Genomic DNA, 27526 nt, shown 5'->3' with positions numbered 1-27526 from the left:
TACATCAGTTTGGGTACTATTGCCATTTTAATAGTATTAAGTTTTCCAATCCATGAACATAGGATGTATCTCCATTTATTTATGTTTAATTTATTTCAGCAACATTTTGTGGTTTTCATTGTACATGTCTTTCACCTCTTTGGTTAATTCCTAACTATTTTATTCTTAGAATTATTTTAGTGGTTTTCTTTTCAGATTATTCATTGTTAGTATGTAAAAATGCAACTGAGTTTTGTGTGTTGGCTTTATATTCTGCTACTTTGCTGAATTTATTTATTAGCTCTGTGTGTGTGTGTGTGTGTGTGTGTGTGTGTGTGTGTGTGTGTGTAGTCTTTAGGGTTTTCTGCATAGAAGATAATATCACCTGCAAAGAGAGACTATTTTACTTCTTCTTTTCCAATTTGGCTGCTTTATATCACTTTTTCTTGCCTAATTTCTCTGGCTAGAGCTTCCATAGTAAATTGAATAGGAGTGAAAATGGGCATCCTTGTTTTTGTTCTTCATTTTAAAGGAAAAGCTCTCAGTCCTTCACCATTGCATATATTTGCTGTAGATTTTTCAAGTATGTCCTTTTTTATGTTTAGGTAGTTTCTTTTTAGTTCTAGTTTGTTGAGTTTTTTCTGCATCAGTTGAGATGCTCATGTGTTTTTCTTCCCTTTATTCTGTAATGTGTTTTACATTGATCTGTTTTCATATATTGAGACATCCTTGCTTTCCAGGAATAAATTCCCCTGGTTATGGTGTGTTATCCTTTTAATATTCTGTTTGCCAGTACTTCATTGAGGATTTTTCATCAATGTTTGTAAGGGATATTGTACAGAACTGTATTGTACAGAAACTGTAGGTTTCTTGTACAGTCTTTGGTTTTGGTGTAAGGGTGATGCTGGCCTCATAGAATGAAATGGGAAGCATTCTCTCCCCTTCAATTTTCTGGAAAAGTTTGAGAAGGATTAGTGTTAGTTCTTTAAATGTTTGGGAGAATTCTCCATTGAAGCCATCAGGTCCAGGAATTTCCTATGTCAGGAGACTTTTGATTACTGAATTAGTCTCCTTACTAGTTACCGGTCTATTCAGATTTTCTATTTCTTTCTTAGTCTTGGTAGGCTTTTTGTTTCTAGGAATTTATCCATTTCATCTAGGTTATCCAGTTTGTTGATGTACATTTTTCATACTACTCTCTTATAATCTTTGTGTTTCTGTAGAATCAGTAGTAGTGTTCCTTCTTTCATTTTTTCAGGGGGGAAGGAGGGGCAGAGAAGGAGGGAGAGAATATTAAGCAGGCTCCACACTCAGCATGAAGCCTGACTTGGGGCTCAATCCCATGACCTTGGGATCATGACCTGAGATGAGATCAAGGTTTGGATGCTCAACCGACTGAGCCATCCAGGCATCCCTCCTTTTTTTTTTTTTTTTTTAATTTATTTTTGAGACACAGAGAGAGAGAGAGAGACAGAGCATGAGCAAGGGAGGGGCAGAGACAAAGGGAGACACAGAATCTGAAGCAGGCTCCAGGCTCTGAGATGTCAGCACGGAGCCCGACGCGGGGATCAAACTCACGGACTGTGAGATCACGACCTGAGCTGAAGTCAGACGCTTAACCAACTGAGCCTCCCAGGCGCCCCAAGGCATCCCTCATTTTTTATTTTAGTAATTTGAATATTCACTTTTTTTCTTAGTTCATGTAGGTAAAGGATTATCAGTTTTGTTGATCTTTTCTAAGGACCAACTTTTGGTTTCATTAATTTTCTTTTTTTTTTTTTTTTTTTTGGTAATGTTTATTTATTTATTTATATGAAATTTATGTCAAATTGTTTTCCATACAACATCCAGTGCTCATCCCAACAGGTGCCCTCCTCAGTGCTTACCACCCACCCTCCCCTCCCTCCCACCCCTCATCAACCCTCAGTTTATTCTCAGTTTTTTAAGAGTCTCTTATGGTTTTGCTCCCTCCCTCTCTAACTTTTTTTTTTCTTCCCCTCCCCCATGATCTTCTGTTAAGTTTCTCAGGATCCACATAAGAGTGAAAACATATGGTATCTGTCTTTCTCTGTATGACTTATTTCACTTAGCATCACACTCTCCAGTTCCATCCACGTTGCTACAAATGGCCAGATTTCATTCTTTCTCTCTAATGTTTATTTTTGAGAGAGAATGTGCACATGTCTACATGTGAGCAGGAGAGGGGCGGAGAGAGGGAGACAGGATCTGAAGAGGGCTCTGCACTGACAGTAGAGAGCCTCATGCAGGGCTTGAACCCATGAACTGTAATATGACCTGAGCCGAAGTCAGATGCTTAATTGACTGAGCCACCCAGGCACCCTGGTTTCATTAATTTTCTCTATTTTTTTTTATAGTCTATTTAATTTACCTCTAATACTTCCTTCTGCTAGCTTTGGGTTTAGTTTTTTCTTGTTTTTCTCGTTTCTTAGTTGTAAAGTTTTACAAGTTAGGTTATTGATTTGAGATCTTAAGTTGTAAAGTTAGGTTATTGATTTGGGATCTTTCTAGCTTTTTAATGTAAGCATTTACATTACATCCTTTTACACTGCTTTCACTGTGTCATGTAAGTTTTGGTATGTTGTGTGTTTGTTTTCATTTGTTTTTAAGTATTTTCTAATTTTCTCTGTGATTTCTTTTTTGTTCCATTGATTGTTTAAGAATGTGTTGTTTCATTTCCACAAATTAAAAAATTTGCTAGTTTTACTTGTGTTACTGAAGCCTAACTTCATGTAATATTTTATGTATGCTATCTCTCACTTTTTCTATGAGTATATGGCTTACTACCATTACTATCTCCTTGTCATTATCAGCTGGAGAAATAAATTACTTCTGTCTTCATATTGAAATTCATTTTCATGGTGAGAATATACAGGGAAGAGTTACTTGTTAAGATGTTTTCTGGCTCATCTCTCTTTATTTGGGGTGAATATCAAGTGGGAATATAGTACAACAATATTAGATAAAATCTCCATTAAGCTGGAACATAGTTCCATTATTTCCTATTACTACCAATATTATACATTGTTAACACTTCTGATAAGATCATAACTATTTTTTAAAATTGGCTTGGGGCACGTGGGTGGCTCAGTCTGTTAGGTGTCCAACTTTGGCCCACGTCATGATCTCGTGCTTTGTGGGTTCAAGCCCTGTTTCGGGCTCTGTGCTGACAGCTTGGAGCCTGAAGCCTGCTTCGGATTCTGTGTCTCCCTCCCTCTCTCTCTGCCCCTCCCCTGCTTGCACTCTGTCTCTCTGTCTACCAAAAATAAATATTATAAAACAAACAAACATTGGCTTTTGGTATAAGACATCAATTTGTTTAATAGATATTAACCATATAGTATGTACCAACCATTCTGTTCAGTTCTAGGAATACAATAATGAATAAGACCAATACAGCTCCTTGCCCTTAGGATATTTACATTCTTATGATATAGTATGATGAATGCCTGAGTGAGGATAATTTAGGATACCATGGGAGCACATAGAAGGAAGCCTAATTCTGCACTTGAGAAGAGGCATAAAGGAAGGTTTCCTGGAAGACACATTAAAAATTAGGATATAATAGACAAGGGATTAACCAGGAAATTGAGGAAAAGTGTACGCATGAGAAAAGTATTCCAAACAGGGAGAATGTGTACAAAGGCCAGAGAGGAGAGAGTGTATTATATCAGTTATATTAACAAGTAGTTTGTTCAAGAGGTGAGTGTATGGAGTGTAGGGATGGGAGTTTGGTTTTATGAGAGTAGTGAGAGAGAGGCTAGATAAGTTAAGCAGAAGCTGTCTCTTGAAGGGTTTTGTAAGCCACGTGGAGATGTTTGAAATTCTCTGAGTGCAATGAGGAACTACTGAAAAGTTTTAGAGAAGTTAATGTCATTTTCATTTTAGGAATATCATTGTGACTGCAGAATGGAGATTGGATTGGGACATGGGGGTAGGGACAAAGAATTCAGGGAGGAGGCTGTTGTAAAAATTTAAGAGATGATAGTGGTAGCTAGTAGGTATGGAGAGAAGAGGACAAGGTATCAAGCTGTTTAGGAAGTGTAATGGTGAAATTTGATGGTGGACTTGATATGGGTTTTTGGCTTGAACAACTATATGGGTTCCATTCAGCAAAATAAAGAACACAAAAGAAGCAGGTTTGGTGTATGTGGGGATAATACATTTCATTTAATTTAACTGTATTCCTTTTTGTTTAAATCTTTATTTTCCCATCAAAATGTTATTGAATATTATTTAACCCTGATTTTGCCATGTTTAGTTTTAGGAAATTCACTGGGTTCCCTGAATACTTCATCTTTTATCTAGAAATCAATTGGTAAGACTTTGATAGAGAATGGCTGAAAATAAGACACCCTGAGAATATGCGCAGTTATTTTTCATTGGAACAATATTTATCCTTTCTTGTGTATTTTGTATCTCTTTATTGACATTTCTTCTTCTTCAACTCACTATTTTGGGTTCAGTTTTTATTGAATTTTTCTCTCATGCAAATTCCTTATAAGTAGAGTCCCTGAAATTTTCTAAGCATAATATGTCCTATAAGTGGTAAAAATAACACTAGAGTGAAATAATAAACAGTTTTTAGGCTTTTCTTGTTCTCAAAGATCACATTAAAAGATCACAAATGTGTTTGAAGACCCCTTCTGCACTTTTCCTTTTCTCAAGGTACTGTCTATTCTGAACTTGGTGGTATTTGTCCGTTTTCTTATACTTTACTACATATATTGTTGTGTTTTAAAAATGTAAATAATATATTCTGTTTATCTTTCTGTAAACTTTTCCACTCAATTTTTTTTAGTAAATTCTTCCACATTGATTAAACTCCTCTAAAAACAGTGTGGAGGTTCCTCAAAAAATTAAAAATAGACCTACCCTATGACCCAGCAATAGTACTGCTAGGAATTTACCCAAGGGATACAGGAGTACTGATGCATAGGGGCACTTGTACCCCAATGTTTATAGCAGCACTCTCAACAATAGCCAAATTATGGAAAGAGCCTAAATGTCCATCAACTGATGAATGGATAAAGAAATTGTGGTTTATATACACAATGGAGTACTACGTGGCAATGAGAAAGAATGAAATATGGCCGTTTGTAGCAACGTGGATGGAACTGGAGAGTGTGATGCTAAGTGAAATAAGTCATACAGAGAAAGACAGATACCATATGTTTTCACTCTTATGTGGATCCTGAGAAACTTAACATAAACCCATGGGGGAGGGGAAGGGAAAAAAAAAGAGGTTAGAGTGGGAGAGAGCCAAAGCATAAGAGACTGTTAAAAACTGAGAACAAACTGAGGGTTGATGGGGGGTGGGAGGGAGGGGAGGGCGGGTGATGGGTATTGAGGAGGGCATCTTTTGGGATGAGCACTGGGTGTTGTATGGAAACCAATTTGACAATACATTTCATATATTGAGAAAATAAATAAACTCCTCTAACTGCTACAGAATTTATTCATTCTCCTGTGCATAGATGGACATTTTGGTTATTTCCAATGTTTTGCTATGTCAAACAAGGTTTCAGTAAACATTCTTGTGTATGTATCCTTTTGCACACCTGCAAATGTTTCTTTAAAGAAGTCAGGGTATATGCTTTTTCAGCTTTACCAAATATGGCCAGATTGTTCTCCAGAGCAGATGCACCAGTTTGTACTATCACTAGCAGCGTGTAAGAGTTCCCATTTCTTCATATACTTGCCAATCCTTGGTTTTGTCAGACTTAAAATTGTAGCAGTTTAGTTGTGAAATAATCAGGGTGAGAGTAGAGGGAGGGATATTTGTGTTTTCAATTGTCTCAAAACAAAAAAATCAGAGAAATGCTTATTTCAGTGGATGATTACTGATGCCAAGTTACTCCATGATTTTTTTTTTGTCTGCTTCCCCTTTTTTGGGTCTGTCTTTTTAAATGCTTTTTGATCTATTTTTAATTTTTTTTAAATGTTTATTCATTTTTGAGAGAGAGAGAGAGCATGAGCGGGGGAGGGACAGAGAGAGGAGACACATAACCAGAGGCAGGCCAGGCTCTGAGCTGTCCCGTACAGAGCCTGATGTGGGACTCAAACTCACAAACTGCAAGATCATGACCTGAGCTGTATTAGATGCTTAACCAACTCAGCCACCCAGGCGCCCCAATACAGTTTTTAAATGTTTATTTATTTTGAGAGAGAGACAGAGTGTGAGTGGGGGAGGGGCAGAGAGAGATGGGGGAGACGGAGAATCCCAAACAGGCTGTGTTTTGTTAGTGCACAGCCCGATGTGGGACTCAGTCCCATGAACCATGAGATCATGACCTAAGCTGAAATCACGAATCAGATGCTTGACCAACTGAGCCACCCAGATAACCCACTTTGTTGATATTTTTAATATAAAATCTAATAAGTTCTGTGCATTTTGGCAGCTGGTGTCTTTATAGTTCATAGACTATTCCTTTGGCTTCTGGTTGTTCCTAACCCTGATTTGTTAAATAGATCCATATCTTCCAAAGATACATGCTTTTTTTTAAGCGGTGATTTTTTTTTTTTTTCTGGTATGGAGAATGTCTAATGTATAAAATTTTATACAGATAGAAGTTGAATGTTCATGCTGTTTAAAATAAATGACCCAGGTTATGGATGAGCCACAAAATTGTGTTTTTAAGCAAAGTTTTCCTCTACTGTCATATAGTATTCTAGTTTATATTGTGATAAGAAATAAAAGGACTCTTAACTAATTCACAACATTCTCTTCTCATCAAATTTTAACCATTTGCCCTTTATATGAAAGCTTTCTGCCATCTTTTTCTGACAACATCACTTTTTAAATTTCATTTTCTTTGCCAATTTTTTGCCCATTTACTTTTTCTCAGGTTCTCTATTTTGGAAACAGCCTTCCCTTTCAATTGCTGCATCATTTCTTTTTCATTTTCTTCTTTTAAGAATGTGATTCCCAGGTATTCTGCCTCTAATAATTGTGAATGGGTCAATAGGTAAAATAAGCAGAACCTCTTTAACTACCAAAACAGAAGAGCTAAAGATCTTCTACTGTCTTATCAGACTTTCAAATAGCATTGCCAGAATATCAGGTCATATAAAAAATATCACTGGGGCTACCTACATGTAGTAATGACGGACTGTCATTTTGTCTTTTGCATGTCATGAGAAAACTACTCTTAATTGCTTCATTATAAGCTTATCTTAAATCTGTACACCAGTTTTCATAACTGAAAAATAGTAGGGGAAAAAAATTCTTTTTAAAAATTTTTAATGTTTTATTTATTTTTGAGAGACAGAGACAGAGCATGAATGGGGAGGGGCAGAGAGAGAGGGAGACACAGAATCTGAAGCAGACTTCAGGTTCCGAGCTGTCAGCACAGAGCCCAATGTGGAGCTCAAACTCACGGACCTCAAGATCATGACCTGAGCCAAAGTTGGACACTTAACCGACTGAGTTGCCTGTGTGCCCTGAAAATCAAAATTTAAATGTTTTTTTGATTTCAAGAATTGCATCATGTTAAGCTATTAATAAGTTAGTTTCTTGGTATCCTTTCCTGGGGTGGAATAATAGGTAGTATTCCTAGGGTGGAATAATAGGAATAATAGGGACAAGTGTCAAATATGTATCTTCATCTTCATTTTAGGAGTACACTGATAATCAGTCACTATCCGTAAGTGACTAATAGGAAAAAAAATGAATGGAGGTAGTTGTATGTATCAAATATTAGGTTGTATTGGTCTGTGTAATCCTCCAGTAGTACATACCCCTCCATGCTAGCCTTCTGCTTGGTAGTGGAATCTCATGTCTTTCCCCTGCACTAGTAAAACATGCCCATGCCTTTACTTTCTCTTAGTTTATTTCTCACAAACTCCTTTTCTGCTAGCTAGCATTTAAAAACAAACGGGCGCCTGGGTGACTCAGTCGGTTGAGTGTCCGACATCAGCTCAGGTCATGATCTCTCTCGCAGTCTGTGAGTTCGAGCCCCGCGTCGGGCTGTGTGCTGACAGCTCGGAGCCTGGAGCCTGCTTCGGATTCTGTGTCTCCCTCTCTCTCTCTCTCTCTCTCTCTCTCTGCCCCTCCCCCGCTCATGCTCTGTCTTTCTCTCTCTCTCTGTCAAAAATAAATAAACATTAAAAAAAAATAAACATGTTACATCACTGGATAGGTATAACTAAGTCTGATTCTAGCCAATTGAGGGACTCCTTGAAGTGTATTCATTTAGTCATTTACTAGGGAAAACACCATTGTGTTCCTTTTTCTACCAGTTTCTTTTGCACTATTATCAGACACTTAAATGTGTAAGATTATATCTGTTTTATTGAAGAAATACTAGGTTAGTCTGCTTTTGACCAATAGTTTATTTTAAAACTTCACTATTCTGGAAGTATGGCTTTTATACAATATTTATTTATTATCAGACCTATATGTTCAGAAGTCTGGCTAGAGGTATCAGTTTTATTGATTTTTTTTTCAAAGAACCAGCTCCACTTTCATTGATCTCTTCTATTGTGTATTTAGTTTCTATATCATTTATTTCTGCTCTAATCTTTATTTCCTTCCTTCTCCTGATAATATGTTTTGTTTGTTCTTTTTCTAGGTCCTTTAGGACCTAAGGCCAGATTGTTTCTTTGAGATTTTTTTTTCCTTTTTTTTTTTTTTAATGATTTTTAGCACAGAGCCTGATGTGGGGCTTGAATCCACAACCGTGAGATCATGACCTGAGCCAGAGTCAGACACTTAACTGACTGACCCTAGCCAGGTGCCCCTATTTGAGATATTTTTGCTTTTTGAGGTAGACCTGTATTACTATAAACTTCCCTCCTAGAACCACTTTTGTGGTGTTCCAAAGGTTTGAACCATTGTGTTTTCATTTTCATTTGTTTCCTTTTACTTTTTTATTTCTTTTTTTTATTTCCTGGTTGACCCATTCAAAGTTTAGTAGCATGTTATTTATTTATTTGTTTTTTAAAATTTATATCCAAGTTAGTTAGCATATAGTGCAATAATATTTTCAGGAATAGATTCCAGTGATTCATCCCCTATGTGTAACACCCAGTGCTCATCAACAAGTGTCTTCCTTAATGCCCCTTACCCATTTAGCCCATCCCCCCACCCACAGCCCCTCCAGCAACCCTCAGTTTGTTCTCTATATTGAAGAGTCTTTTATGTTTTGTCCCACTTCCTATTTTTATATATTTTTGCTTCCCTTCCTCTATGTTCATCTCTTTTGTATCTTAAATTCCACATATGGGTGAAGTCATATGATATTTGTCTTTGTCTGACTGACTTATTTCGCTTAGCATAATACACTCTAATTCTATCCACATTGTTGCAAATTTCATTCTTTTTTATTGCTGAGTAATACTCCATTGTTTATATATACCACATCTTCTTTATCCATTCATTAGATGATGGACATTTGTGTTCTTTCCATACTTTGGCTGTTGTCAGTAGCAGTGCTATAAATGTTGGGGTGCATGTGCCCCTTTGAAACAGCACACCTGTGTCCCTTGGATATATACCCAGTAGGGCAATTGCTGGGCCGTAGGGTAGTTACTATTTTTAATTTTCTGAGGAATCTCCATACTGTTTTCCAGAGTGGCTGCACCAGTTTGCATTCCCACCAGCAGTGCAAAAGAGATCCTCTTTCTCTGCGTCCTTGCCAACATGTGTTGTTGCCTGAATTGTTAATTTTAGCCATTCTGACAGGTGTGAGGTGGTATCTCAGTGTGGTTTTGATTTGTATTTCCCTGATGATGAGTGATGTTGAGCATTTTTTCATATGTCTGTTAGTCATTTTGATGTCTTTGGAAAAGTGTCTATTCATGTCTCTTGCCCATTTCTTCACTGGATTATTTGTTTTTTGGGTGTTGAGTTTGATAAGTTCTTTATAGATTTATGATACTAACCCTTTATCTGATAGGTCATTTGCAAATATCTTATCCCATCAGTTGCCTTTTAGTTTTGTTCATTGTTTCCTTTACTGTGCAGAAGCATTTTATCTTGATGAGGTCCCAGTAGTTCATTTTTGCTTTTGTTTCCCTTGCCTCCAGAGACGTGTTGAGAAGTTGCTGTGGCTGAGGTCAAAGAGGTTTTTGCCTGCTTTCTCCTTGAGGATTTTGATGGCTTTCTGTCTCATGTTTAGGTCTTTCATCCATTTTGAGTTTATTTTTGTGTATGGTGTAAGAAATTAGTCCAGGTTCATTTTTCTGCATGTTGCTGTTCAGTTTTCCCAACACCATTTGCTGAAGAGACTGTCTTTATTCCATTAGTAGCATGTTATTTAACCTTTATGTATTTGTGGTCTTTCCAGATTTCTTTCCCTTTTCTTCTTTCTTTCTTTCTTTCTTTCTTTCTTTCTTTCTTATTCTTTCTTTTTCTTTCTTTTTTTTGTGGTTAACTTCTAGTTTCATGGTGTTGTGGTAAGAAATTATGTATGCTGTGACTTTTATCTTTTTGAATTTGTTTTGTAGCCTAATATGTGATCTGGAGAACATTCCATGTGTACTTGAAAAGAATGTGTATTCTGCTGTTTTACGGTGGAACGTTCTGATTACATCTGTTAAATCCAGCTAGTCCAGTGTGTCATTCAAAGCCATTGTTTCTTTGTTGATTTTTCTGTTTAGATGATCTGTCCATCAATGTAAATGGAGTGTTAAAGTCCCCTGTTATTGTATTATTATTGAATAGTTCCTTTATGTATATTGTTAACTGTTTTATGTATTTGAGTGCTTCCATGTTGGACACATAAATATTTATAATTTTAGATCTTGTTGGATTGTCCCCTTTATTTAAAGTCCTTGTTTTAAAGTCTAGTTTGTTTGATATCAGTATTGCTACCTTGGCTTTATTTTGACATCCGTTTGCACGATAAATATTTCTCCATCACCTTAATTTCAATCTGGAGGTATCAGATCTAAATTGACTCTCTTAATAAAATAAAAATAAATAACATGAGTTTCTTATAGACAGCATATAGATGGGTCCTGTCTTCTAAATCTATTCTGTCACCTTGTGTTTTTCGATTGGAATATTTAGTCCATTTACATTCAAAGTAATTATTAATAGATATGTATTTATGGCCATTTTATTACTTGTTTTATGATTGTTTCTGAAGATTTTCCCTGATCCTTTCTTGTCTTTCTCTCTTTCATGGTTTGTTGGTTTCCTTTAGTGATATATCTGGATTTCTTTCTCTTTATTCTTTGCATGTTTATTAGTGGTTTTAGGTTTGCATATAACCTCTTATGCATATAGCAGTCTGTATTACTTTGATGGTCATTTAAGTTTGAACCTCTTTACTCCTTTCTTCCCTACGTTTTAGAATATGGTGTCATATTTTACATCCTTTTATTTTGTGAATTCCTTGGCTGACTTTTTACAGAAAAATTCATTGTTACTGCTTATGTGTTTCCTGCCTTTATACAGTTGCTTTTAGTGTCTCCTTTCCAATCAAAGAGTCCCCTTTAATATTTCTTCAGGGCTGGTTTAGTGGTCATGAACTCCTTTATTTTTTGTTTTTTATCTCCCCTTCTATCCTGAATGACAGCCTTGCTGAATTGAGTGTTCTTGGCTGCAGGTTTTTCCCATTCAGCACTTTGAATATACCGTGCCACTCCTTTCTGGCTTGGAAAATTCCTGCTGAAAAATCTGCTCATAGCCTTGTGGGGTTTCCTTTGTATGTAACTGTTTTCTTTTGTCTTGCTGCTTTTAATATTTTTTCTTTATCGCTGTATTTTGCCATTAAAATTTTATTTATTTATTTATTTATTTATTTATTTATTTATTAGAGAGAAAACGTTTGAGTTGGGGAGAGGGGAAGAGAGAGAGGGGCCAGAGGATCTGATGTGGGCTTTGAGCTGACAACAGCAAGCCTGATGTGGGGCTTGAACTCACAAACCATGAGTGAGATCGTGACCTGAGCTAAAGTTGGACACTTAACCCCTTGAGCCACTCAGGCACTCCTATATTTTGCCACTTTAATTACAATATGTCTTGGTGTGGATCTGCTTTTGTTGAGAGAGAGAGAGAGAGAGAAAACCTTAAGTAGGCTCCATGCTCAGCACGGAGCCCAGTGTGGGACTTGATCCCATGACTCTGGGATCATGACCAGAGCTGAAATCCAGGCACCCCTTACTGGACTATTTGCATTTAAAATATGCAAATCCTGGACATAATGTCATTTTATTCATAAATAAATATGCATATCTAACTGATCAGTCAGGTCTTTTCCTTTTTAAATGACATAATCACTGTTATCCAACCTAACAAAGTGGCAGTATTTCCTTTGTATAACTTAATACCCAGTCAATACTTAGTTTCTCTGTTGATCTCAAAGGTATCTTTTTACAGTTGCACATTTTGGTTTTACCTCTTAAAGCTATTTTGTTCTTCTCTTTTCCCCTCCTTCTTTCCCTCCCGTTCCACTGAATATTTGGAAAAACCTGGTTATAGGTCTTGTGGAATGTACATTTTGGAGTTGCCCGATTTCTTCCTTTGTGTGAACTTGTTCCTCTAACTCCTGTGTTTCCTACAAACTGGTTAGAGCTTGAGACTCCATTAGATTCCAGTTAAGTTTTAAAATTAACTCCATAGGTGGTGCTCTGAACTTCCCATTTAATTTTATGATCAGATGCTTAACATCTCATCATACCTTTTGTGCTAGTGATTGATGGGTAGCTTCACTGGTGGAAGACTGATACGTCCAAATGAAGTTTTCCATGAGCTTCATCTAATTGTTTTGGCAGCCTTGGATGATAATTGCCTAGAACTATTTCATTAGGGAGTTCTAAAATTTTGATTAAAAAAAAATTTTTTTTTTAAACATTTATTTAGTTTTGAGACAGAGAGAGACAGAGCATGAACGGCAGAGGGTCAGAGAGAGAGGGAGACACAGAATCCAAAACACGCTCCAGGCTCTGAGCTGTCAGCACAGACGCGGGGCTCCAACCCATGGACTGCGAGATCATGACCTGAGCCGAAGTCGGACATCCAACCGACTGAGCCACCCAGGCGCCCCAAATTTTGAATTTTTTATCCCATCATTCTTTCTACTTTTATTAGCCAGAATTCTATCAGTAAGAACTTTCTGGAACCATTTGGTTACCCTGAACTAGAGTTTATATATGAAGGGCAAGATAAATCCTTGATTGTTTTTCTTGTATCAACAACATTCAGAGTAATGAGTTGATGTCATAATAACTTCTAGTAGTGATCATTGATTTTTTATCTGAAGTATCATTATAAACTCCTGGATTTTTATAAATTTTTATATTTCAATCCATTATATTAATTATTCATTTGATGTCCAGATATCCTATTTGAGACCAGTGGGATCATCTTTAGATTGGGTAATTTGTCTTTTTGAAATGACCCTATTTTTCTTTGCTAGCAAGGAAATTTAATTTTTTGCACAGTTTTTTCCAAACTTACACATTTCTACCCCAAAGCAGGAAGAATCAGGCCTTGATTCTTTTTTTTTTTTAAGTGTTTCTTTTGAGAGAGAGTATGATCACATGAGTGGGAGAGGGGCAGAGAGAGCGGGAGAGAGAGTATCCCAGTCATTGGTTCATGAGATCAAGATCATGACCTGAGCTGAAATCAAGAGTCAGGCACTTAACTGACAGAGCCACCTAGTCACCCCAGGCCTTGTTTTTTTTTTTTTTTTAGTGGGGAATGACATTTAGGAAGTGGAATATAGGTAGGTTTTAGGGATGTCAGTTGCTATTGAGTTTGTCATTCATTCTAGATCTTTTCAATGGACAGTTATAGGAAATATGTGAGTTCATGTTGTTAATTCCAATTAAAATCTCCAAGTATCTCATCTGATTCACTGTTTAAAGATGGAATGTTATATGAAGATTCTATTCATATCATTCAGTTATACTTTTTATTTCTTTATTATTTTTTATTTTTAAATATTTGAAAGTTTGTTTATTTTGAGAGAGTGCATGTATGTGCACATGTGAGAGCACAAGTGGGGCAGGGGCAGAGAGAAAGAGAGACGCAATCTCAAGCAGGCGCTGCTCCATCAGTGCACAGCCCAATGTGGGGCTCAAACTCATGAACTGTGAGATCATGACCTCACCCGAGATCAAGAGTCCAACATTTAACCAACTGTGCCACCCAGGCACCCCTATTAATTTATTTTTAAGAGAGAGCGAGAGACAGAAAGAGTGCACAAGTAGGGGTGGGCCAGAGAGACAAAGAGAGACACAATCCAGTGCAGGCTCTAGGCTCTGAGCTGTCAATGCAGAGCTCATCGTGGGGCCCGAACCCACTAACTGTGAGATCATGACCTGAGCTGAAGTTGGATGCTTAACCGACTGAGCCTCCTAGGCACCCCCATTTATTTCTTTCTATAGCTTCTTTGGGGTTTTTTTTGGTTCTTAGGAAAGTAATGGTAATTGTACAGTATTTGAAAAAGTAGAGAGGTATAAAGATTTAGGAAACAACTTGTAATCCATCCCCCAAGGTATCAGTTTAGCATTTTGACATATTTCTGTCTAGATTTTTCTGGCTTTCCTATATAGCATTTGAAATTATCTTTCTGAATGAAAAATACTGTTCCATTATATTGACATATCTGTCTTGCTCTTAGTTTATTACAGTTTTTAGCTATAATATTTGGTTCAGCTATAAAAAAATTATTTATATAAGAAGGTGTTTTTTCCTCAACCCTTAGTATTAAACTCAAGAAAATAATTGAAAACTAGTATCAATTCATAGGCATAAAATTACTACTCTTGTTTCATATTGCCAAATGTCGTAACAGTAAAGTTACCACTTTACTACTCCCTCCCCTAGTAAATTTTGCCATTTTATGGTGTAATTTCACACAAACTTCTGGAGTCATAGTGTACAGATTCCAATTCTGGCTCTTTGCTGTGTGACCTTGAGCATAATAGTTAAACTCTTTCTACTGTAGTTCCTTATTAAATAAGTGACAAATGCCTGGCACATAGTAAGATCTCAGTAAATGTATGTAGGCTGTTGTTCAAAAATATTTTTCTGGGGCACCTGGGTAGTAGCTCAGTCAGTTGAGTGGCCAACTCTTGATTTTGGCTCAGGTCATATGATTCCAGGGTCATGGGATCAAGTCCCACGTCGGGCTCTATGCTCAGCGTGGAACTTGCTCGGAATTCTCTCTCTCTCTCTCTCTCTCTCTCTGCCCCTCTGCCCCCTCCCCTGCTTGTACTCTCTCTCCCTCTCTCCCTCTCTCTGTAAAATAAAAATAATAATAATAAAGTTAAAAATTTTTTTTTCTTCAGCATTGTTTTAATTTCATATTTCTTGGGGCACCTGGGTGGCTCAGTCGGTTGAGCGACTGACTTCGGCTCAGGTCATGATCTCATGGTTTGTGAGTTCGAGCCCCGCATTGGGCTCTGTGCTGACAGCTCAGAGCCTGGAGCCTGCTTCTGATTCGTGTCTCCCTCTCTCTCTCCCCCTCCCCCACTCATGGTCTGTCTCTCTCTGTCTCAGAAATAAAGATAAGAAAATTAAAAAAATTTAATTTCATATTTCTTTAACGATAAGTGAGATTTTTTTCTTCAAGCATTGTGGTTTCCTATTTACATTTTATTTCATGTGAACTGTCAAATATCCTTTTAAAAAAAATTTTTTTTTACATGTATTTATTTTTGAGAGACAGAGTGAGATAGAGCGCAAGTGGGTGAGGGGCAGAGAGAGAGGGAGACACAGAATCCAAAGCAGGCTCCAGGCTCTGAGCTGTTAGCACAGAGCCCGACAAGGGGCTTGAACCCACGAACTGTGAAATCATGACCTGAGCCAAAGTCAGACACTTAACTGACTGAGCCACCCAGACGCCTCAAATATCCTTTTTTCAAACTAGGTTTTTTGTTGTTGTTTTGTTTTGTTTTTTAAGTAGGCTCCACACTGAATGTGGGGCTTGAACTCAACCCCGAGATCAAGAGTTTTATGATCTACTGACTGAGCCAGTCAGGTGCCCCATCTTCTTTTCTTAAGATAGAAGTTTTACTTCACAAACCAGTTGACATACCAACACCAAAAGCACAACTGATTAAAGATTAATGTTAGACTTCACCAAAATTAAAACTTCTATACTTCAAAGTACACCATCAAGAAAGTGAAAAGACTACCCATACAATGGGAAAGAATATGTGAAAATCATATTTATGATCAGGGACTTGTATCCAGAATATATAAAGAACTCTAAAAATAGTGAAAAGATTCAAATTTTTAAACAGACAAAGGATTTGAATAGATATTTTCCCAAAGATGATATACAAATGGACAATAAGCATATGAAAAGATACTTCGTATCATCATTAAGGGAAATACAAATCAACATAATGAAATACTACTTTATACCCAGCTAAATGGCTATAATAAAAACAAATGGACAACAACAAGTATTAGTGAGAATGTGGAGAAATGGAACCTTCATACATTGCTGGTGGGATTGTAAAATGGTATAGGCACTTTGGAGAACAGTTTGGCAGTTCCTGAAAATGTTGAGCATAGAGTTGCTGTGGGACCCAGCAGTTCCACTGCTGCATATAAGGGTAATGATAATAAATGTCCACACAGAAACTTGTGCATGCATGTATGTAGTAGCATTGTTCATAAAAGCCAAAAAACTGGAAACTCAAATGTCCATCAATTGATAAACAAAATATAGTCTTTTCATACAATGGACTATTGCTTGGCAATAAAAAGGATGCCACAACATGAATGAACCTTGAAAACTTTATGCTGAGTTGAAAGAAACCAGTTACAAAAGACCCTGTGTTGTGTAATTTCACTTATATGAAATAACCAGAATAGACAAATCTGTAGATTCAGAAAGTAGATGAGTGGTTAAATAGGGCTGGGGCAGGGAAAGGGAAATAATGGGTAGTGACTGCTAATGGTTACAGGGTTTCTTTTTGGGGTGATGAAAATGTTGTAAAATTAGATTTGGTGTTGGTTGCACAACTCTGAATATACTAAAAACTATTGTATTCTTTAAATGGATGAACTTTATGGAATGTAAATTACATGTCATTAATGCTGTTGGAATAAAGGGGAAGGAAAAAGGAAAGGAACCAATTTACAGGTTTGCCTCTCTTCCTGTCCATTCATTTCTTGCACAGATTGTTGGTTAGGAGTAAGATGTATGTCATATGGTAATTCCTGTTGTGCTAGAAAATTGCATGCTTCAACTTAATTGATGTTTTATTTTAGTATGATGGCTGATAATTGAAGTCTTGGGTTTTCTAGGTCCATGACCCCTATTAGTGTGATTCTCAGCATGTTTCATTACCTTGTAGATTGTTCCTTTGTTCATAAACTTAGGATAATTCTTGTTTTTCCTACCTCAGAAGGTTGTTAAGTTCAAATGAAAGCGAGATAGCACTTTGAAAGCTGTATAGTCCTAAATAAATAGAGAGTAGTATTAAGATTTCTAAAGTTCTCTGTGTTTTCTTTCCATAGGAGTAAAACACAAATCTTTTCTAACAGTTGAGGACTGTTTTGAGTTGGGCAAAGTGGCCTACACAGAAGCAGATTATTACCATACAGAACTGTGGATGGAACAAGCACTAAGGCAGCTGGATGAAGGCGAGGTTTCTACCATTGATAAAGTCTCTGTTCTAGATTATTTGAGCTATGCGGTATACCAGCAGGGAGACCTGGATAAGGCACTTTTGCTCACAAAGAAGCTTCTTGAACTAGGTATGTTAAATTGGCCTAATTCAAGATTATATACACACACACACACACACACACACATACATATATATGTATATATAAATTATATATAATTATTGTATATAAAAAGTGCCAACCTATATGCCAACATAAATGTATATGTATAATTCTGATATATGACTACATATCTTGTCTTACATATATATGTATATAATGATAAATATATATAATTCTGATATATGTGTAATTCTGATAAGTGTAATTTGTTATATAGCTTTGGTACATTTTTTTTTTCTTTTTTCAGGTTTTTATTTAAATTCTAGTTAGTCAGCATACAGTGCAGTATTAGTCTCAGGGGTGGAATTTAGTGATTCATCACCTATATACAACACCTGTGTTCAGTACAACAAATGCCTCCTTAATTCCCATCACCTATCTAACCTGTCCCCCCACCTACCTCCCCTTCATCAGTACTCAGTTTGTTCTCTATAGTTAAGAGTCTGTTTCTTGGTTTGCCTTTCCAACCCCCCCACCTTCCCCCCTCCATGTTCATTTGTTTTGCTTCTTAAATTCCACATATGAGCGAAATCATACGGTATTTGCCTTTCTCTGACATATTTTGCCGAAGATTGTACTCTCTAGTTCCATACATGTCGTTGCAAATGGCAAAATGTCATTCTTTTCTATGGCTGAGTAATATTTATTCCATTTGGTACTTTTTATTTGTTATAAGTCAAGAATCTATCTGTTAGACAAATTTTATCCTCTCCCTGTTTATACACTAAATAAGTGGCAACTGATTTTCCTCAGTTAATGGTACTACAACAGTGGCTGTGCTACTCTGCTGTATACTCTTCAGGAATTTCAAAAGTGGACCTAACCTAGCTAACTCAGTAAAAAATGTTTATTTACCATGTTGCTATATTAAATATTAACCCGTTTCCTTTGAAATGTTTTGTGTTCTTACATTTCATGTTTAAAAATGATCTTGTGATTTAAAATAAATAGACTGAAAATGTAATTTGTCATATTCAAATATTAGATAATGTGATATCCTTTGAGGATTTTATCACTAGTGTTTTGAACTTGTTTCTCTAAGTATGATCCAGGGACCATGTGCATTGGAATTACTTGGATACATATTAGAAATGAAAAATTTCTTGATTTCCACCCCAGAGCTACTAAATCAGAATCTGTGGACATTGAATTGTATGCTAATAAATTCAGGTGACCTCTGGTATATAATGAAGCTTTAAAACTTTTCAAAAATTAATTATTTTTATGAATAGGTTAATATGTGTATTTTAGAAAAGTCAAACAGTTTAAAAGAATTGGCCATCTGAAAATGAACTTCTGATAATTAGGTTATTTCTTGGTTGAGTGAGTTAATAAATTGAGATATTAGTTCAAGTACCTTTTTTTCAGTATTTTTTCGTGATTTTTTTCTCCTCACTTAAAGAATATTTTACTCCTTATAGAAAATTTTTAAAAATAAGAAAAGATATGGAAGAGTCATCCATAAGTCTATCACTGAAAGATTTTCACAATCACAAATTTTTTTGTTTCATGATAGTATATACCCTCTTTCCTGCACATACATACTTATCCCATTCTTTTACAAAATTAAGATTATATTGTATATCACAATATATATAGTGAGCAGTTTCTCAAAGACAAAATCTTACAAATGTAAGGCTAGATTTCCTAAACACTTCATTTAATATCACAAATGAGGTTTCTGTGTATTGTTCTTTTTTATTTTTGTGTGTATGTGTGGTGGTTTGGATTTTTTTTTCCTCTAGGATGGGTGGAGTAGTCTAGTCCTCATTTCCCCTACTAAAAGATAGCTAAAAATGATGACTAGCAATTCAGAGGCAGTTAGTGGATTCTGCTTTATTTGAAAATTATATCTTTAGTTTCTCTTTTTCCATCTCACTTAGAATTTGGGGACTGAAATTCACTCAGAAGTAGGCTGTGTTCTGCATTTATAATGTATCTGTGGTGAATGTTGCTTTTGAACTGTATATACACTGTCTTTCCCATGATGATTACATTCAGTCTCAGAAAAATCTTTTCTATTGCTTAAAATAAGTAGAATGAGTGATATTTTAGAATTCATTTGACATCAAACTGATCATAATTATTTCACTGAGACTTTTCTTTGAGAACTTTTCAGTAAGTTCTCAAAGTAGAATATTTACTACTTTGACATAAATGGCTGATTCCTTCTCCGGAACTCTTTGTATATAGGGTGACAGTAGGTGATTTACTTCAGCCAGTACTGGTTTATACCTGTTGTTTTGGTGTAATGATTTTTATTAGTGCCTCCTTTTACTCTCATAAGTGTCCCGGTTTGAAAGGTAAATTAAATGATCCTGCATTTTTATATTCCTATATTCTGATGCTTGAACAACTATAAACTTAGTCATGGACATGTTTCCTTTCTCTCCAATAGATCCTGAACACCAGAGAGCTAATGGTAACTTAAAATATTTTGAATATATAATGGCTAAAGAAAAAGATGCTAATAAATCTGCTTCAGATGACCAATCTGATCGGAAAACCACACTGAAGAAAAAAGGGGTTGCTGTGGATTACCTGCCAGAGAGACAGAAGTACGAAATGCTGTGCCGTGGGGAGGGTATCAAAATGGTAAAGTGGAAAAGCCAATTGTGTGTGTGTATGAATGTGTGTGTGTGTGTGTGTGTTTGTACATAGTTCTAGAGAGAATCAGAGTTCTTTTATATTTAAGCCTATGTGATAAAAATTAGAATTAACTGCTTAAAGTATTACAGTATACCACATCACCTTATTGTGGGTGTCACACTTAATATGCTCCAGCTGTTAGTAAAATAGTTTTAGAATAAAGCTTTAGAATAAAGAATCATTATTGCATTTTCTTTACTTTTGGTAATATAAGTCTTTGCATAGGCCAAAAGAGGTTTATTTTTATAAGATGAGGGATGAGATAATTTAAGGGATAAGATCATTTAAGCTTTATCTTATATCTTAATGCAAAAGAGATTTCTGCAATCTTAATAGAAATAATATATCATCCTAACCCATTGTATAAAACAAAGAATTCATCTATACAATAATCTTTTGTGGTTTTGCTCCTAGCTGATCTTGACAAGATTGCTTAGTGAAACATGTTAGTCTATTTAAGAAATATTTAAAACGCAGAAAGGATTTCAAAAGATTTTTGCTTTAACATTTATTTTTTTTAAATACTCAAATGTGCCTATAAATATCCCTACCTTTATTGTATATCTATATTTATGTATTTATAACTCAGAATACCAGTGCTTCAGGGTGTTAATAGATAAAAGACCACAAACAAGTTTAAGTTTGGAGAACATAGGTTTTTGTTCAGCCTCAGGACTTTTCAGAGTCCTTTTATGATAATGTACATCACGGATATGCTATACATTGTTTCCCAACATTAATAGATCATGGAACCCTTTTTTTAGGAATATCATGGGGTACTAGTGTTCAGCTGAATGTGGGCATATGTAGAAGGAGTTAGTGAATTTTTGAAGTAAGTACTTTTAAGTTGTAAACATTTGAATAGCGTTGTAAGGTTTTCTCTGCTACTGATAAACTCAAGCTGGACTTTACATTTTGATATTGATGACTTTTTGACATTTGAGGACTTATCGTTGACAGCCTAATCTCTAACAGCAAATGTGTAGATCATATCTATGTTGACACTTTTGATAGCTAAGTTCATGGAGACCTGGAAGAATATGCTTACTTTTGCTTTGGTGCTAAGGAGTAAATATAAGGGTAATAACAATCTGATAGACTCATGAAATATTTTTTTAATTTCATATCTAAATATTTTATTATGTATCTATTGAAGATAAAGATAATAATCAAAAAACCATTATCATGCCTAAAAAAATTCATAATATTTCCATAATATCATGAAACATCTAGTGAGTGTTCAAATTTCCAATAGTAAGCAAATATTTTTTATTGCCCTTAATAACTCTTAAAGAACAAATCAAAATAAAGCCATAGGTATAAAATAGAAGTCTGCTTAATTTGCCAGTTTGTTGATATGACACAGTAACTCTGCCCAAAATCAAAGGATCGTCTTTATCCTCAGAATAGTTAAATTCACCTCATGGTTATATCAAAGACTTATATAAATACATATTTAGATTTTTTTTAAGTTTATTTGTTTTGAGAGAGAAACTGCATGCACGAGTGGGGGAGGGGCAGAGAGAGAGAGAGAGAGAGAAAGAGAGAGAATCCCAAGCAGGCTCCGAGCTGTCAGTGCAGGGCCTGGTGTGGGGCTCAAACTCATAAACTGTGAGATCATGACCTGAGCCAAAACCAAGAGTGGGATGCTTAACTGACTGAGCCACTCAGTTGCCCAATAAATCTTTAGATTTGACTCTAGGTAAATAAAGTACATGGAGAATAAACATGAATCATTATTTACTTGTCTTAGTAGGTTAACCTAATATTTAAAACAAAAACTAATATTATTCCTACTTCATATATGATGCACTTATTCAATCAAGAGAAGATTCAGCAATGGAATCACTTATTTAGTTAATATAGATTGAAAGGAACATTTGTCGATCACTCAATTTTTAATATCTATCAATAAAAGCACCTGCCTTCTTTAATAACTTATTTTTTCTTTTTCAGAGTTACTCATTTTCATCTTTGCTTTTTAAAACTACCTAACTAAATCTATTTATTTATGCTACAAGCATTTAACTGGGAGGTATTTAGATAAACCTGATGAGGTTTTGTTTTGTTTTGTTTTATTTCTCCTTTTAGAAATTTTTTTTCTGGGTGCTTCCCAGTTAGTTTGTGAAGTTTGGAGCAATGCTGGTCATTCATTTCATATTTTCATAAATATGTCATTATTTCTTTCATATTTAAATATCTCAACTTTATTTTAATGAGACAAGGGTTGGAAGAGAAACCCTACCTTTTTTCTTATATAAGGCCTAACACTTCTCCCAGAAAATAATCATTAATAAACCTTGTAAAGTCCTGAATGTCCCATTTGATGCAAAATACTTGCAGAGTACTGTTTCTTTTGTATAGTCTACCATAAATGCTCTATTTATACACAAACATGATTATTGTTTCTTTTCTGCATAGGAGCAAGCATTAAAAATATTATTACTCTAATATATTTATCATTTTTGTAACTTTATGTTTAGACTCCTCGGAGACAGAAAAAACTCTTTTGCCGTTATCATGATGGAAACCGGAATCCTAAATTCATTCTGGCCCCAGCTAAACAGGAGGATGAGTGGGACAAGCCTCGTATTATTCGCTTCCATGATATTATCTCTGATGCAGAAATTGAAATTGTCAAAGATCTAGCAAAACCAAGGGTAAGTAATTTTTTTATCTTTTCTCCTTCTCAGTTTACTTTACCCATGTATCAGTTTTGCCTCTGCAAGTTACAAATATGATAATTGATATGGCAATAATCCCACAGATAGTTTTAGATATTGTTGTCATAACATAATGGAGTTGTTAACTAAGCTCTATGCCAATTTTTCCTTAGTTATTAACACAAGTAGCAAACCCTGCATCTGGGTTTTAAGCACTTAATTATGAAAATCATAAATGAGATTTTTATTGACACTTAAATTTGTGTTTCAGTATCTTCCTGAAAAAGTTTTGTATGTATTTTCGGAACTTTAGTCTCATAGACTAATCAAAGACCAACTTTCTCCTATCTTCTATATTTTTATCTGAAAGAATACTTGAAGTATTTTTATTTCCCTTCTGGCACATTATTACTAGAAAGATATAATTGGGCACAGTCATCATGCTAATTTGAAATAAGGACATCATAGTTTTCTGAATTTAACTCACATAATTTATCTTAAGAAAAACAATTTAATGTAAATACAGTCCCATAAACTTATTGTTTAGCATAGAAATTCTTCTTTTATGAGAATGGGAGAAACACTACCCTTTATGGTCTTGCCTTTTTCCCCACCAGCTTGTTCTCATTGAACAAGATCTCCATTTTATATCATTGATAGTAAAATACAAACTGCCCTCACTTTTATAAAGAGACTGTTACACAGGAGTTGGCAAATTTTTTCTATAAAGGTGCAGATAATATATTTTAGGCTTTGCTGGCCATACCATCTGTCACAACTACTCAAGTTTGCCACTGTAGTGCGAAAGCAGCCATAGAAAATATATAAATGAGTGTGGCTGTATTTCAATAAAACTTTGTTTCCAAAAGCAGGTGGCAGTCCATAGTTTGCAGATCCTTGTTATTTTAAAAGATTTAATTATCTGGATTTCTATACTGCAAAATAAACCTAAAGTCAGAATTTTTGTTGTTGTCAAATTTTATGATTCCAAATTGGTACTTTTTGTTTTTTTATCAAAGATTACATTTTAAATGGGAAAGACTGGTTATATATATATATACACACACATACATATATATGTGTGTGTGTGTGTGTGTGTGTGTGTGTGTATATATATATATATATATCTCCAAGGGAATTCTTATGACTCTTTCATCATATTGTGCCAGTATTGTCTGAATTCCTATTTTCGTCCGTTCTTTGTGGTCTATAAACCAAGTAAACCAAAACATCTTGGTAGAATATTGATTAAGAATGCATTTCAGCTTGGGGATCAAGTCATATATCTCTGGGTTTGGAGACCTCAGTCTTCAAAGGGGATGCCTCAGTTGGATTATTTTAATAAAAAAATTCAAAGTCAAGAAAAATTTTATTCTCTTTTGTTAACCTCCAAATCACCCTCCATTTTTTTTAAAGTTTAAAATCATTATCTTGGCTGTCATCAATTTCTTACTGTTTTTGTACATTTATGAGTTCTTTTCATCTACTTTTCTGTTAGGTCCCAAGATTATTTCACTGTATATGTGAAATATATGAACATATATATTGAAGGAAGGAAAGATAGATTTTGAAACAAATTTTGAACAACATTAACCTTTGCAGACAGTTGCATCACTAAAAAAATTAAAATAAGAGGTTTGAAATGGATCATTAACTGCAAATAGCCATTCTTGTAACTATAAATTAGACTTCACATTTTAGAAATTTTTCTTTCCTCACAGTCCCATCATCCAACCATTGAAAGAAATTTAATTTCTAATCTCTTTTGTGTATCCTCCATTCATGCAAAGCAAAAACAAAATTTTTAAAATAACAAAAAAAATCCAAAAACTAAAAAACTTCCAAGTCTCAAGGCTTAACACAAGATGACTGGAAGTCTATGGAGTTATTTTCTCTTTTCATTTTCCTTTGTAAAAATCCCAGAATTCTGACCGGTTGGATAAATGTGATTCCTTTTTTTTTTGTTTTGTAATGCGACTATTTTGATGGTTGGCTTCACAGCTGAGGCGAGCCACCATTTCAAACCCAATAACAGGAGACTTGGAGACGGTACATTACAGAATTAGCAAAAGGTAAGAGATGTGTATGTTGCATATTTTGCCCTCTAACGAGTGTTTTGTACATCCTACAGGAATTATTCATTTAAGAGAAGTAGGTCATTTTCAGTCTCCAACTCAAGTCACTGCCTCTTTATATACGCATGGGTAAAATGCTTTGTGTTTCACGGGTCTTTCCCTTTAACTAGAAGTTCTCTTTAATCTTTAATTGGTCTGTTATTTTTAGGGAATTAATATGCTTTGCATTTCTCTTCAGGTCAGGAATCCAATCTCCAGGAAATGGCTTGATACTTGTTTTCTGTTTCCTTTTTCTTGCCAAAGGGGAAAAAAAAGAAAAAGAAGCAGCCTGGATTAATCTGGGAGTAGCCTTTGTTTATATAGTTCTCTCACATTCATAAATGCTACAGTGAATTCACATCATCCTTCATGGTGATTGTACTGGCATTTGTTCATTCATCTTGTGAAATACCATTGTCATTTTGAAGTAATCTGTATTCCTCCTGTTGGAGTTATTTTAAAAAACTTGCTGACTTGAAAGCTGGCAATGGAAAGAACAGAGTTATGCTTCTGATCTCAGTCTTCCAACTACTATTATTCATGAACTTAGTTGCCTTTTACTTCGCCAGAGAGACTTAACTACAGTTTTATCTCAGTGAGAGTTTTAAAAAATAAATTTAAAGAGACTATTAACTATTCTTTTGTCACAATACTTAAAGGACATTAAACTTCTAGATCTGAGAAAGCTCCTGTGAAACCCAGTGCTATACATCATTTACATACAGCTTCAAATGATTTAAAAAAAAAAAAAGTGAAAGGACAATAAATCTACAACAAAAATATGTCAACCCATTTTCTCTTGATTTGGAAGTGGCTTTTCATTTATTGCCACCTTTCTAAATGTTTTTGCTGATTTGAAACCATTACCTACCATCCAGACCAATCTGAACTCTTCCAATCACCTGTGGCTTGGCAAAACAAAACAAACAAAAGCCCAAAATTGCCTGCTACGTTAGTAAGTCCTTGTCCTTTCTCTTTTTTTGTAGCTGAGCCGAGCTACAGTACATGACCCTGAGACTGGAAAATTGACCACAGCACAGTACAGAGTATCTAAGAGGTAAGGGAGTAATGGAGAGAATTTTAGTCTTATTTGGACTATTTTCTTTCTTGAGAATCTATTTTAATAAAACCCATGATATGGTTTCTAAGACCTAGGCTTTAAGCATGACAACTATGCCTGAATTTTCATGATAGACTAATAAACAGACATGGTTATGGGACAGTTAACAGAGATTTTCTAGAACTAACTTACTAGATTTCAAAATGCCTGCTGAGACTCCCCAAACTCCCCCTGAAACTGAGTTCCTATATTGAAGTAAGAGAAGTTCCTAAAGAACCATCATAGAAACAAGGCCTAATTTGGCTTCTGCAGTAAAAGCAAAGGTTTAAAAATCTCTAAGTCACCAGAATAGCTATAGGTATTGAGAAAGGGCATGCCTTGAAGGATTCCATAACAAATCTTTTTAAGTCAGTTGGTTTCAAATTCTTTGCTTTTACCAATGTTTAAAGAGAATTTACTTAAGTTATTAGCTGATAGACCACTGAAATAATTTTAACAATAGATTACTGTGTAACTAATGTATATAACTTAGAAGGAATCTGCAGAATAAGTGACATTATTCCAACAGAACTCCTTTTCCATCTACTTATTTACAAAGGAGTTTTCTCAGCTCTCATGAAAATGAAAATAGAAATATATTAAGTTTGGTCTCATTCTAGAAATAAGTAATATTTATCCACGGTTACAATACCTAATTGAAAATAACGAAATAAGCTCCTTCCATCTCATTATATCAATTTATAAAAGTATTTTTGTTGTAGAGAAGTATAATGTAATAAAAGACTTCTAGGAATAGAAATGTATATCTCTAGGACAAGGCTTCTCAACCTCAGCATTATTGATGTTTCAGATCAGATAATTCTTTGTTGGTGGTGGTTGCCCTAAGCTTTGTACAAGCTTAGCTGCATCTCTGGCATCCGCTAGATGCCAGTAACACCCTTCCTCCCAGTTGTGACAGTCAAAAATGTCTCCAGACATTGCCAAATATCCCTTGGTAGGCAAAATCCATCTCCCACCCCAAAGACTTCACCTCTCCACACATGTTGAAAGCCACTATTCTAGTATAAAAATGGAATGAAAATGCAGTCCAAGAGGAAAAAAAAATTTTGAATATTATTGCTGTAAGTCATAGCAAAAGTACTATGAAGGCTGTCAGAATGCATTGTTTCCCTACTCTTTTTTGGGTAAAGCTCTATGTCCTTTATATGGTAATAACCTTCAACATCCTCACACACATTGCCTGGTTTCCTAACTGTCTGCCCTATACTACCTGCCCCCCCCCCCCCCCCCCCGCCCCAGGTAGAAGTCATGGAGAAAATTTAATCTCTGTGATATGTCA

At 35.3% G+C, this 27526-nt stretch overlaps 1 protein-coding gene across 2 annotated transcripts in view; it reads left to right on the top strand.

The window, feature by feature from the left end:
- Nucleotides 1–27526, top strand: part of P4HA1 (prolyl 4-hydroxylase subunit alpha 1) — an 88168-nt gene that overhangs the window by 25053 nt on the left and 35589 nt on the right. The window contains exons 6-9 of one of the 2 annotated variants that reach the window (XM_053207721.1): nt 17429–17668; nt 20100–20296; nt 22834–23010; nt 26114–26184. In XM_053207721.1, coding sequence (XP_053063696.1) covers nt 17429–17668; nt 20100–20296; nt 22834–23010; nt 26114–26184 — 685 coding nt within the window. Of the gene's footprint in view, nt 1–17428; nt 17669–20099; nt 20297–22833; nt 23011–25014; nt 25086–26113; nt 26185–27526 lie in introns of both variants that reach the window. The other variant, XM_053207722.1, reaches the window with a different exon arrangement.

This window comes from Acinonyx jubatus, chromosome D2 (assembly GCF_027475565.1).
Source record: "Acinonyx jubatus isolate Ajub_Pintada_27869175 chromosome D2, VMU_Ajub_asm_v1.0, whole genome shotgun sequence".
Lineage (NCBI taxonomy): Eukaryota > Metazoa > Chordata > Mammalia > Carnivora > Felidae > Acinonyx > Acinonyx jubatus.
The sequence above is the reverse complement of the archived record's forward strand: the minus strand, read 5'-3'. Positions and strand labels throughout refer to the sequence as shown.